Genomic DNA, 11,820 nt, shown 5'->3' with positions numbered 1-11,820 from the left:
TTGGGTTAATCGATTAAAGGATTTGGTTAATCGATTAACAACAATTAAAAGTGTATTTTTAAATACAAAATATCAAATACGTTATGCACTTAGATGATACATGTTTAACACTTAGTTTATGCCTTGAATGCACATATACATGTATTTATGTAATGCATGAACATATTATGAATGACATATCTCATGGATGAAATGATTTAAAAGATATATGCATATGAGACATGTATTAGGTGCCCTAAGCCTTCGACTCAACTTAAACTAGAATCTAGTCTAAGCCTAGTACCAAATAAAGACTTAAGCACGTTGATTTGTTGGTGATCTTCAAGCTCTTTTAGGCACAAGTTGTCCTCATCAAAACCATGACATTCAAGGAGAGCTTTCCAAAGTGTTCCTCTTGACATGCACACTTTCAGTTAATGCACTCATTAGTGTCCCAACAACAAACTTGTCAACAGTTTGGGAGTGCTCTTCCACAAACTTTAGCATTTCTTTAGCACTTTCAATTTTAGGAAGATCTGACTTAATATTGCCAACAATATTCATTCGCATATACATCAGACTGAATTTGTTTGGTCTTTTCCAATTTCTATAATGAACTTTATGTTCTTCAGTCTTATATTAATAATAACAATTGACTTATCTTCTATAAGTGACAAATCCAAATCCATTACCCGAAGGTAAAATTGGATTTGTTCACTCCATTCAGAGAAGTTAAGTCCATTGAAAGTTGGTACATATAAGAATTGTGAATGCAAATCAACATGTACTGCAATCAATAAAATTAAACAAAAACATAAAGACTTTGAGTCACATGCTTGTTAGATATTTATGGAACGACAAGTGCACCGTATCGTCCAAGTAATAAAATTCGGTAAAATACCGGGATATCGTCCTCAGGGAGCAAACTAGATTTACACTAATTCCTACAAGAATGAATTGAGTATATATTTACAATGACGTTTTATAAAATTTTGTGTTTAGTTGTGAAAAATCATAAATTGAACAAAAAATAAGTAAAACTAAATTGGGATCGAAATGCATCGTTCTTTCCCATTGACATCCATGGATTCATTTCCAAGTGACTTGTGAAGTTACTGATTCAGATGTACACATCATTCAAATCATTCACATCAATCCATTGAGTGTAAAATCCTTAGATAATCACTCAAATACCAATTCCTTCGATATTTGACCGATTAACTAGCATTAAGTTCCATGTAAAAGCAATTAATACATCATTCTCCATTCTTAGAGCAATGATGTATGAAGGAAGATGATCTAGGTTCGGTATCAAGTTTAACTTCCCAATTAAACTTGAACCAAAGAAGAAGAAATTAGTAGCAAAATAAATTCATGCATTAAAAACGGGACGAACTTACCAAAATCAAATAACAATTACAATGGAATCGACTCTAGGAGTACAAAGGTTAGAAGATTACATTTCGAATCCCACAGCTAGATCTAATCACTCCTTCTCACTATTACAACGCTCGAATCATGAAATTATACAAGGAATAATGTGAAGTAGAATCGTTTCCATGATTTCTATCCTAATCTCCCTGTGTTTCTCTCTATTTTCGTGCCTCAAAGCTTTTGGAAAGTGAATGAGATCCTTTTTGACTTCCGAAACCGCCAATATCAGTTCCAACTTCCAAGCCCTCGTCCAAGCTAGAGATTCTCTCTTGGGCAAGTAAATAAGAGGCTTTCAGACCTGAGTACCTCGCTTAGGCGAGACATCCCTCGCTTGGGCGAGGATCAGGCAGGACATCAGGACCTTTTTAGCTCCAATTGTCGCTTGGGCGACAATCCCTTGCTTGGGTGAGGGACAACAATGATTTCTTGTGATATTTATCCTATTTGTGGCTTGGGCGACCCTCTCCTAGCTTGGGCGAGGCTTGCGGTGCTCAAAAGTACCAATCTTCTCCTTTTATTCTCCTTTTTTTATTAAATCTTATCCTGAAACAACATAAACACATAAAATTTCCTACACATAACAAGATTACTAAGTTATCAGGAATCTTACATAGTTACAACATAAATGCCCACTAAGTGCCCCAAAAGCATATGAATTTCCTTAACAATTTGGCACTTAACAAACTCCCCCCAACCTAGAATGTTGCTTGTCCTCAAGCAAAGTAACAAAGTGCAATTCAATTCAAAGTATCTGGTTTTTCAATAATATTCATTCACCCAATCATGGCAGAGCTAGAATCATTCACTTGCTTTTCACGAAGACCTGTTTCATGATCAATCATAATGGACCAAGTTCCAACTATAATAGAATGCAAATGCAGTTTAATTCCAAACATAATAGCAAGAATAACTACTCAGTTCAATCAAAGGATCTCTCTCGATCTCACAGGTTATGTGTTTCACTCATCTCTTTGCTAGACCCCAAACAATTTGACTTTGCCTTTCAGTTCAATAAAACCAGGTACACAAGTTCAATCATGGATCTTAAGGACTTCATCAGGGTTGTAATGAGGCCTGACTACAAATAATATTGGTTTTTCTAGGATTCAAAAAGAGAGGTAGACCATTAGTGCATACTTACATTTTCTTCTCATGTTTCCTTTCCAATTTCTTTGTATCATGTTCTTTCCTATCAACCATTGGATTCTCATTCTTCAATTGACTCTTTTCTTTTGAGTCTCTACTTTCTCGCATGACTTATTTTTCACTTATTTCTTTCTTTTTGTTGCTTCATGCTTTACCATTTAACACATGGTTGAAGAAGGAGCCTTTTTAATTTCACTATCCTCATAAACACAGACTTCATTTCATATTGCCCAACATGACTCATATGTACTAATGATCTCTCTCCATGGGTATGGGTATTGATACATTTTGATGTGGTTCTGGTGCATAATCTTCACAAAAAAGAAAACTTTTCAACTCAAAGGGGCTAAAAAAATTTAGGTTCATAATTCATCCGGGTAGACTTTCTGGCTGTAGTTCAACTATCCTAAACTAAGCCATAATCATTTTCATGTTATTCCATGCTTAATGACAATAAAAATCAGGCAAAGTTCATTGGTGAAATCCAGCAAAGACACTCATATGTGTTTGGGTACACTCTCTCACCCGGTTATAGGCTTTGTCCTTTGTCTAACTGCTCTTTATTCAACCTATTCGGTCTGTGTCTAAATCAACATCCACATCCCGAAATAGTCAAACTTCAGAACCCTAATGATTCACAATCATAAAATCTTATCCTAAAATTTCATTCATATGTTTCTAGCACAACACAATTGGATAAAAGTAGACACACAATTAACCAGACTTAGTTTCTTTGACTACATATTTTGTCACTAAACTTGAAAACAAACAACATACAAAAATAAAACACATAACAATTACTCCTACACCCTAAACATACAATCTAAACAGTAATCCTAAACAATTCTATACATGCATCCTAAACATTGATCTTACAAAATAGAAATAACAAAACAAGTAACAAAGGAACCAATTTCATTCAGTTCAAAAATGCTCATCATAGCAGAAATTCAACATCTTCAGCATCACCATCACCATCAGCAACATCACCAGCAAAATCAGTTCCATCCACAGCATGTCCAGCAGCTCCTAACCCCTCCGGAAAGGTAGTCCTGACCCCAGGTCAAGGAAACTGTTGAGTAAAATTATCCATGGATCCCCAGAATTGGTTCCCCGGACTCAATTGCTGGAAAGTAGCAAACAAGCGTTGCTGCTGGAACACCTGTCCTTGTTGCAACATCTCATTTTGGAGCTCCAAATGCTCCATATGTAGTGTTAGTCTATGAAGCTGCTCCTGGGTGGAGAACTCCTGATATGGTGTCGAGTGTGGCATTGGTTGTGGTTGTACTGGCTCAGGTGGAGGTGGTTGTGGTTGAGATGATCCTTGGCCCTGATCTTGGTCGGGCTCCTCTTTGTAGTTTTGAGAGATATACTGCAAGGTAATATGAGGTTTAATCTTTTCGGTTCTTTTCATCGCAAACCCATGTTATGCACACAATTCAGTAATCAGAGAAGGGAATCCCAATGCACCCTTCTTTCCAGACCGCACTATGGTTTTGTACATCTCTTGTGAAATGATTCCAGCCACATCGATTTTTAGGCCGTGGAGGATGGCATAGATAATGTAGTAGTCAAAGAATGGCAGGGATGATACGTGACTATTAGGGATCACGTTGTGCAACAGGAATATCATCCACTACTGGGCTAGCAAAGTCATGTGCTTTCGGTAAATCCGCAATGGATGGTCATAAGAGTTAGTGGTGTAAGATTGTCCAGGAATGCACAACTTCTGAGCGGTGTTACTCGTGTGGAACCCGCCTTGGGCTAGAGTACGAGACTTCTGAATCATCCAGTTGTACTTATCCTCGGTCTCATCGGTTGCTGCATCATACGGGCTACCCAACAGGTCATTGATTGTATCTCTGTCAAATAGGATTTGTAACCCAACAGGTCATTGATTGTATTCCTCAAACCCAGGATTTGTAAGCCAGCTCTTCTCGATCCTCCTCCAGCAGGTAAGCATTTGCATAAAACTCACGTACTACCTTTGGACCAAATTTCTCATTTGGGATGGTCAATATCCACCATTTCAGTCGATCCAGATGCACAGTGAAAACTAGAAGGTCCTCTATCTGTAAATGCACATGCCTTTCTGGCACAAAATCCAGTTGAGGAGTAGGAGATAACGATCTTCCTTGCCCTTCTTCTTCTTCAATTTGGTTCTGTCGAACACTTGCGGGGCTTGGGAGGTTGATACACCCTTCAATTTCATGGGAGGAGGGGGATCTTTTTTAGCAATAGACTTTCTTCTCTTGTAACACAGCAAAACCAAATACATAGTGAGTGACATTACATAAATTAATTCACAAATAATATCCATTGCTACAATGTCACTATTATAACCACTTAACCAACTCGAACACATGAGTGCCACTTTTATGAATTATATTTGGGGTTTTCACTTAAGAACCCCAGGTTTCTTGATGTGGGCACTCATGGTAACACAACAACAATGTAATGCAATACTAATGATAAAGTAGCATCAAGAGCGACCTAAAGTACCTAAATGTGACTAAACGAATGAGAGTTATCAAAATGCACAAATAGAGAGGTGATAGGTTCAAGATGCCAAAAATGCACTTACATTGGTCCACTCATGATGCAAAGCTTGTGTGTGTGCACTAACTAATGAAGAAGAAGAGAACTTGGGCTCTTGGAGAGACTCACAAGGTTGCTTTTCGTGTTTGATTGCAATGGGGATGTGAGGGGTTGGACCCCTCACCCTTGTTTTTAAAATCAAATTTGCGGTCTCTCGCTTGAGCGAGAAGCTCATAAAAATATGGACCTGTCAGCCTCGCCTGAGCGAGGAGCTCTCGCTTGGGCGAGGATTGGACAGAACATTTCAAAATTTTTGAGCCCTCCTCGCTTGGGCAAGGCGACTCTCGCTTAAGCGAGGGATCTAGCACCGAAGGGTCATCTTCCTCGCCCGAGCGAGAAATACCCAAAAATTCCTCTTTTTTTTTAAATGCAAGCAGAAAATAAAGCTGGATTGTCTTCCAGTTAGCGCTTGTTTAACGTCATTAGCTCGATGCCTGTTCTATTACGCATCCGATAAGTTGATGATTATGGTGAGTCGCTCGACGTCACCACCCAAGTAAGGTTTCACCCTTTGGCCATTGACTACCCAGCTTCTCTGAGATGCTGGGTCTTGCAATTCGGTCGCACCATACGATTTAAATTCCTTAATTAGGAAGGGACCTAACCATTGAGACCTCAGTTTACCTAGAAATAACTTCATCCGGGAGTTGATTAGAAGCACACTTTGACCCACCCGGAAGTCTTTTTGACGAAGCTTCTGGTCATGATACAGCTTGACCTTCTCTTTGTATAATTTGAAAGAATCATAGGCAGTGAGCCTCATCTCCTCCAAATGTTGCAACTGAAGTTTCCTTTGGTCACCTGTTGCTTTGGGATCCATATTGAAAAACTTGAGGGCCCAAAATGCTTTATTCTCAAGCTCTATAGGCAAATGACATGCCTTCCCATATACCAGCTAAAATGGGGACAATCTAGTGGGTGATTTGAATGCTGTCTGGTAGGCCCGCAGTGCATCATCCAATCGAAGAGACCAATCCTTCCTTGTGGTTGACGCTGTTTTTTCCAAACTTCTCTTGATCTCTCGATTGGACACCTCTGCTTGTCCATTTTTTTGCGGATGATAAGGTGATGCTACCTTGTTTCGGACCCCATTGTGTTGTAGGACCTTCTTCAATTGTGAATTGTAGAAATGTGATCCTCCGTCACTGATGAGTACCTCAGGTGTGCCAAACTGATTGAATACATTCCTCTTCAAAAACTTGATCGCAGTCTTAGGATCATCCTTTTCTGCAGCTACGGACTCTACCCATTTGGACACATAATCCACCGCCACCAGAATATATACTTGTGAGCATGACGGTGGAAATGGTCCAATAAAGTCAATTCCCCAACAATCAAACACCTCAATTTCCTGAATGTTTGTCAAAGGCATTTCATTCCTCTTAGAGATCCCGCCTGATCTCTAGCATTTATCACATTGTTGTGCATACTGATATGCATCCTTGAATACAAAAGGCCAGTAGAAGCCAGATTGGAGGACTTTTGCAGTTGTCCTCGCTCCATTAAATTGCCCTCCATATGGCGAATTGTGACAGTGCCATAAGATGTTCTTAGCCTCTTCTATGGATACACACCTTCTTAATAGTCCATCTGACCCGGTCTTAAAAAGATGAGGGTCGTCCCACACATACTGACAGGACTATCGCAAGAATCTTCTGTTTTGATGCCACGACAACTCTTCAAGAATGACCCCTGCAACTTTAAAGTTAGTCATGTCAGCAAACCATGGCCTTTCCTGGACCATACAAAGCTTCTCATCAGGATACTCCTCCACCACCTCTGACTCTCTTAGTGTGATCTCTTGATTGATCAGTCTTGATAGATGATCTGCTAAATAATTCTCGCTCCCTTTTTTATCCTTGATCACCAAGTCGAATTCCCGCAACAACAAAACCCAACGCAATAATCTCGGTTTGGAGTCCGATTTAGTTAGAAAGCATTTTATAGCAGCATGATCAATAAAAATTATGACTTTGGAGCCAATCAAATAGGATCTATATTTCTCCAAAGCATACATTATAGCTAGTAGTTTTTTATGTGGTGGCATAATTAACTTGTGCCTCCTTGAGTACCTTACTAGCATAGTGTATGGGGTGAAAAACTTTAGCCTTTCACTGTCCTAGTACTGCACCGACAACATAATCACTAGCATCGCACATCAGTTCAAAATTAAGATGCTAGTCGGGCACTACTATAACAGGAGCAGAAATTAGTTTTTGTTTTAAGGTTTCAAAAGATTTGGCACACTCAGCATCAAATTGAAAAATAATATCTTTGTTTAAAAGATTTCTGAGTGGCTTGACTATTTTAGAAAATTCTTTAATAAACATTCTATAGAAACCTTCATGCCCAGGGAAACTCCGAATTCCCTTGACATTAAGTGGTGGTGAAAGGTCCTTGATGATCTCAATGTTTGCCCTATCAACTTCGATGCCCCTGGAAGAGATCTTGTGTCCCAAGACAAATCCCTCAGTCACCATGAAGTGACACTTTTCCTAGTTCAGTACTAGGTTTGTCTCAACACATCATTGTAGAATGATGTCCAGATTTGCCAAGCAACTCTCAAATGACGACCCGAAGATCTAGAAGTCATCCATAAAGACCTCAATGCACTGCTCCACAAGATCAGAAAAAATAGCTAACATACACCTCTGAAATGTTGTCAATGCATTGCACAGTCCAAATGGCATTTTCCTGTATGCGAAGACACCAAAATGACAAGTGAAAGTTGTTTTTTCCTAGTCTTGGGGATCCACAGTGATCTGATTATAACCAAAATAGCCATCCCAAAAACAGTAGAATTCTTGTCCAGCCGATCTTTCTATCATTTGGTCCATGAATGATAGATGAAAGTGGTCTTTGCGAGTGGGCTAGTTCAGTTTCCGGTAATCCATACACATTTGCCAACTAGTGATTGTTATGGTCGTGATGAGTTCATCCTTGTCATTCCTGACCACAGTCATACCTCCCTTCTTTGGGACCACGTGAACAGGACTAACCCACTTACTATCAGATATGGGATAAATCATCCCAATATCTAATAGTTTCATCACTTCCTTCTTCACCATTTCCTTCGTAGTGGGATTAAGACGCCTTTAAGGTTGCGCCATCGGTTTGTAATCCTATTCCGTATGGATCTTATGCATGCAATAAGATGGAATGATTCCATGCAAATCAACCAGTGTCCACCCTATTGCCCCTGCATTCTTCCCCATCACCCCAATTAACAACTGTTCTTCATCACATGTAAGGGCACTACTGATGATTACCGGTTTTTGCCACCCTTCTTCTAAAAATACACACTTCAAATGTGAAGGAAGTACTTTCAACTCCACCTTTGGAGCTTCAATTGTCTTCTCTTTCCCCAACTCTTCAAATCGATTCTGATTAGATACAACCTTGCGGGGTGCATCTAACTCTGCCAAACATGTCTTGATCATCTTATACTCCTCCACACTGTTTCCCTCTAGGTCTCCCCTCAAAACCTTCTCCAAATGACTACTCCTACTCAGATGAATGTCATCGAGCATGAATAAGTCCTCAATGACATCCACCCGAAGGTAGTGTTGCTTGTCCCTCAGATGCTGCATAGCCTCAAAAATATTAAAATTCACCTCCTAGTCTTCAACTCTTACCTTCAACTTTCCATCATCAACATCAATAATAACCTGGGTAGTCTTCATGAAAGGTATGCCCAAAATAAGAGTAACCTCCTTATCCTCTTCAATATCCACGATGAAAAAATCCACAGGAAAGACCAACCCATCTACCTTCACCAAAACATCCTCTGCAACTCCATAAGGATACTTGATAGATCTATCAGCAAGTTGCAAAGTCGTCCAGGTAGCCTTGATCTCCAAATCCCCAATTCTTTTTAGCATAGAAAGGGGCATGAAATTAATGCTGGCACCCAGATCAAGCAGTGCCTTTTCCACAGATAATTCCCCAATAGTGACCGGAATAGTGAAGCTGTCTGGATCTTTAGTCTTCTCAGGCAAAGACTTCTGAATGATAGCACTGCACCCAACTTCTAAGGTCATTGTCTCTTCCGAAAACTTTCTTTTCTTTGTCAACAAGTCCTTCATGAATTTAGCATACACAAGCATTTGTTCCACCGCCTCCATGAATGGAATGTTGATTTGGAGGTTCTTGAATAAATCTAAGAACCTAGCATATTATCGCTCTTTGTGTTTCTTGGAAGGTCTCCTTGGATTAGGGAGATCCTTCAACTAAGGTAGGTCACCCTTCCTCTTATCATTGTTCTCCCTTATATCATCCTCATTAGTGATAACTCCTTCCTCATCTTGTACCATTTCACCCTTCTGTATTTATCTGATTATCTTCTATGATCTTCCAGCTTCAGTATTTCTCAGAACCTCTTCCTCAACAACCAAGTTCTCATCAATACCCTTACTAATGACCTTACCACTTCTAGTAGTGATAGATTTGCAGTGTTCTTTTGGATGGGTTTGAGTGTTGGCTGACAATTGTTGTCGATCTGAGTTCTGTTCTACCATTTGCTTAGCCAACTGATCCACCCGAGTCTCCAAATTTCCGATAGAAGCATCAATACTTTTATGGTTTGAGATGGATACTTGCATAAACTTCTCCAATGTTTCTTCCAACTTTGTTGGCCTCTCATGTAATAATGGATGTGGATCTTGCTGATAAGATGGTGGATATGGTGGTTACCTGTTAGATGGTCCTCCATCCTGCCTCCACCCAAAAATCTGATTCTGGTTCTGGTTTCCCCTCCAACCTTGTGGAAACTGATTGTTGAACGAAGGGTTGTTAGGGAAATTAGCCTTACGAGGTTGATTGTTAACATACTGAACCTCTTCTGCTTGTATGTTAGTAGACATTGAGCAATGACCTGTAATATGATCAACCCCACAAAACTCACAATGTAGTACCTGTTGATGAGCAGAAGGAGTCTGCACCCCATTCAATTCTTGAGGCAACTTAGACATTTGCTTTGTAAGTGTCTCAATCTGCTGTCTTAGAATTTTGTTCTTAGCCAGAATGGCATCAGAAGTATTCAAACCTAACACCCCTCTATTTTGTATCGTCCTTCTATTATGTTGAGCTTGCCAATCTGTAGCAGAAAATGTAGTAATAATTCTAGTGGCTTGCTCAGCATCCACTGCCATCATGGTGCCACCTCCAATATCATCTTAATCTCTGGCTTCAATCCATTACAAAAGATGTTAAGTTTATCAACATCTTCAAATCCATGATTGGGACATTTGCTCAGCAACATCTGGAAACGTTTTCATGCCTCATAAAAAGCTTCCTCGGTACCTTGTCTGAATGTTGAAATTTCGAACTTTGCATGCACATACCTCGCTGGAGGGAAAAATCTTGTCAAGAACTTGTTAGATATTTTTATATAACGGCAAGTGTACCGTATCGTGCAAGTAATAAAATACGGTAAGGTACCGGGTTATTGTCCTCAGGGAGTGGAGAGAATTTATACTAATTCCTACAAAAATCAATTGAGCAACTATGTACAATATTTGGTTGATAAATTTGCATTGGGTTTGAACAATAATAACTCGAGTAAACAATTTTAGATAATAAAACAAAATAGTCGGGATCGAAACTCATCATTCTTTCCCTTTATACATCCATGGATTCAATTCTTAATAACTTGTGAAGTTACTGAATTTGCCGTACATTTTCAAAAATCAATTACACCAATCCCCTGGATGTAACATTTCTAAGTAATCACCCAACTTCCAATTCCTCAGATAATTGAAGGACTAACTACATTAAACTCAAATGTAAAAGCAGTTCCTACATCATTGTCCATCCCTAGATCAATTATGAAGGAAGAAATACAATTCAGATCCAGTATCAAGTTTAACTTCCCAGTTAAACTTGAACCTTAAATCATGAATTCAGTATTTAATTGAAATCATGCAATAAATATGGAACAACTTTCCAAAATCAAATAACATTAATATAGAATTGAATCCAGGAGTACAAAAGTTTAAGAAGATTACATTTCGATTCCCAACTACGAAGAACTAGCCATTCATCCTCGCTATTACAACGCTTAACTCATGAACTAATAGATAGAATCGTTTCCATGATTTCTATCTTCTTCCTTCTCTATTTCGTGCCAGATTTCTGTTCTAAAAATGAGTGAGTCCTCTTTTCCATTCTGAAACTGCTACTTCTACTTCCAACTTCCATGCTCTCGGCCAAGCTAAAGATTCTCGCTTGGACGAGGATCCAAGAGATTCCCAAGCTTGAGCACCTCGCTTGGGCGAGGTGTCCTTCGCTTGAGCGAAGGACAACAGAAGCAATTGGTGAATTTTGCCCATTACCTCGCTTGAGCCAGGACCCCTCGCTTGGGTGAGGGTCCTTCGCTTGAGCGAGAGGCATCAGGTATTTTGGTGCTTTTTCTCTTATTTGTCGCTTGAGCGACTCTTTCCTCGCTTAGGCGAGACTTGCAGTATTCAGAATCTTCACCCTTCTTCTTTATCTCCTCTTTTCTTAATTTATTAACCTGAAACAATAAAAACACGATAAATTCCTAAACAGAGAATAAATTCCTAAATATAGCAAAATTAACTAAGTTATTAGGAATTGTACACAATTATAACATAAATGCATACTAAGTGCCCCACAAATCATGTACAATTTTACTAATTTTTG

At 39.2% G+C, this 11,820-nt stretch overlaps 1 protein-coding gene across 1 annotated transcript; it reads right to left on the bottom strand.

Annotated features, from left to right (window-relative positions):
• Positions 1 to 8,279: 8,279 nt before the first annotated feature.
• Positions 8,280 to 9,281, bottom strand: LOC109339112. The gene is made up of 2 exons (XM_019576502.1): positions 8,793 to 9,281; positions 8,280 to 8,741 (listed from the first exon to the last, which is right to left on the bottom strand). Exons 1-2 carry the CDS (start codon positions 9,279 to 9,281, stop codon positions 8,280 to 8,282), a joined length of 951 nt encoding a protein of 316 aa, XP_019432047.1.
• Between the last annotated feature and the right edge of the window lie 2,539 nt (positions 9,282 to 11,820).

The sequence above is a fragment of the Lupinus angustifolius genome, unplaced genomic scaffold (assembly GCF_001865875.1).
Source record: "Lupinus angustifolius cultivar Tanjil unplaced genomic scaffold, LupAngTanjil_v1.0 Scaffold_58_17, whole genome shotgun sequence".
Taxonomy (NCBI): domain Eukaryota; kingdom Viridiplantae; phylum Streptophyta; class Magnoliopsida; order Fabales; family Fabaceae; genus Lupinus; species Lupinus angustifolius.
This window is presented reverse-complemented; position numbering and strand designations above follow the sequence as displayed.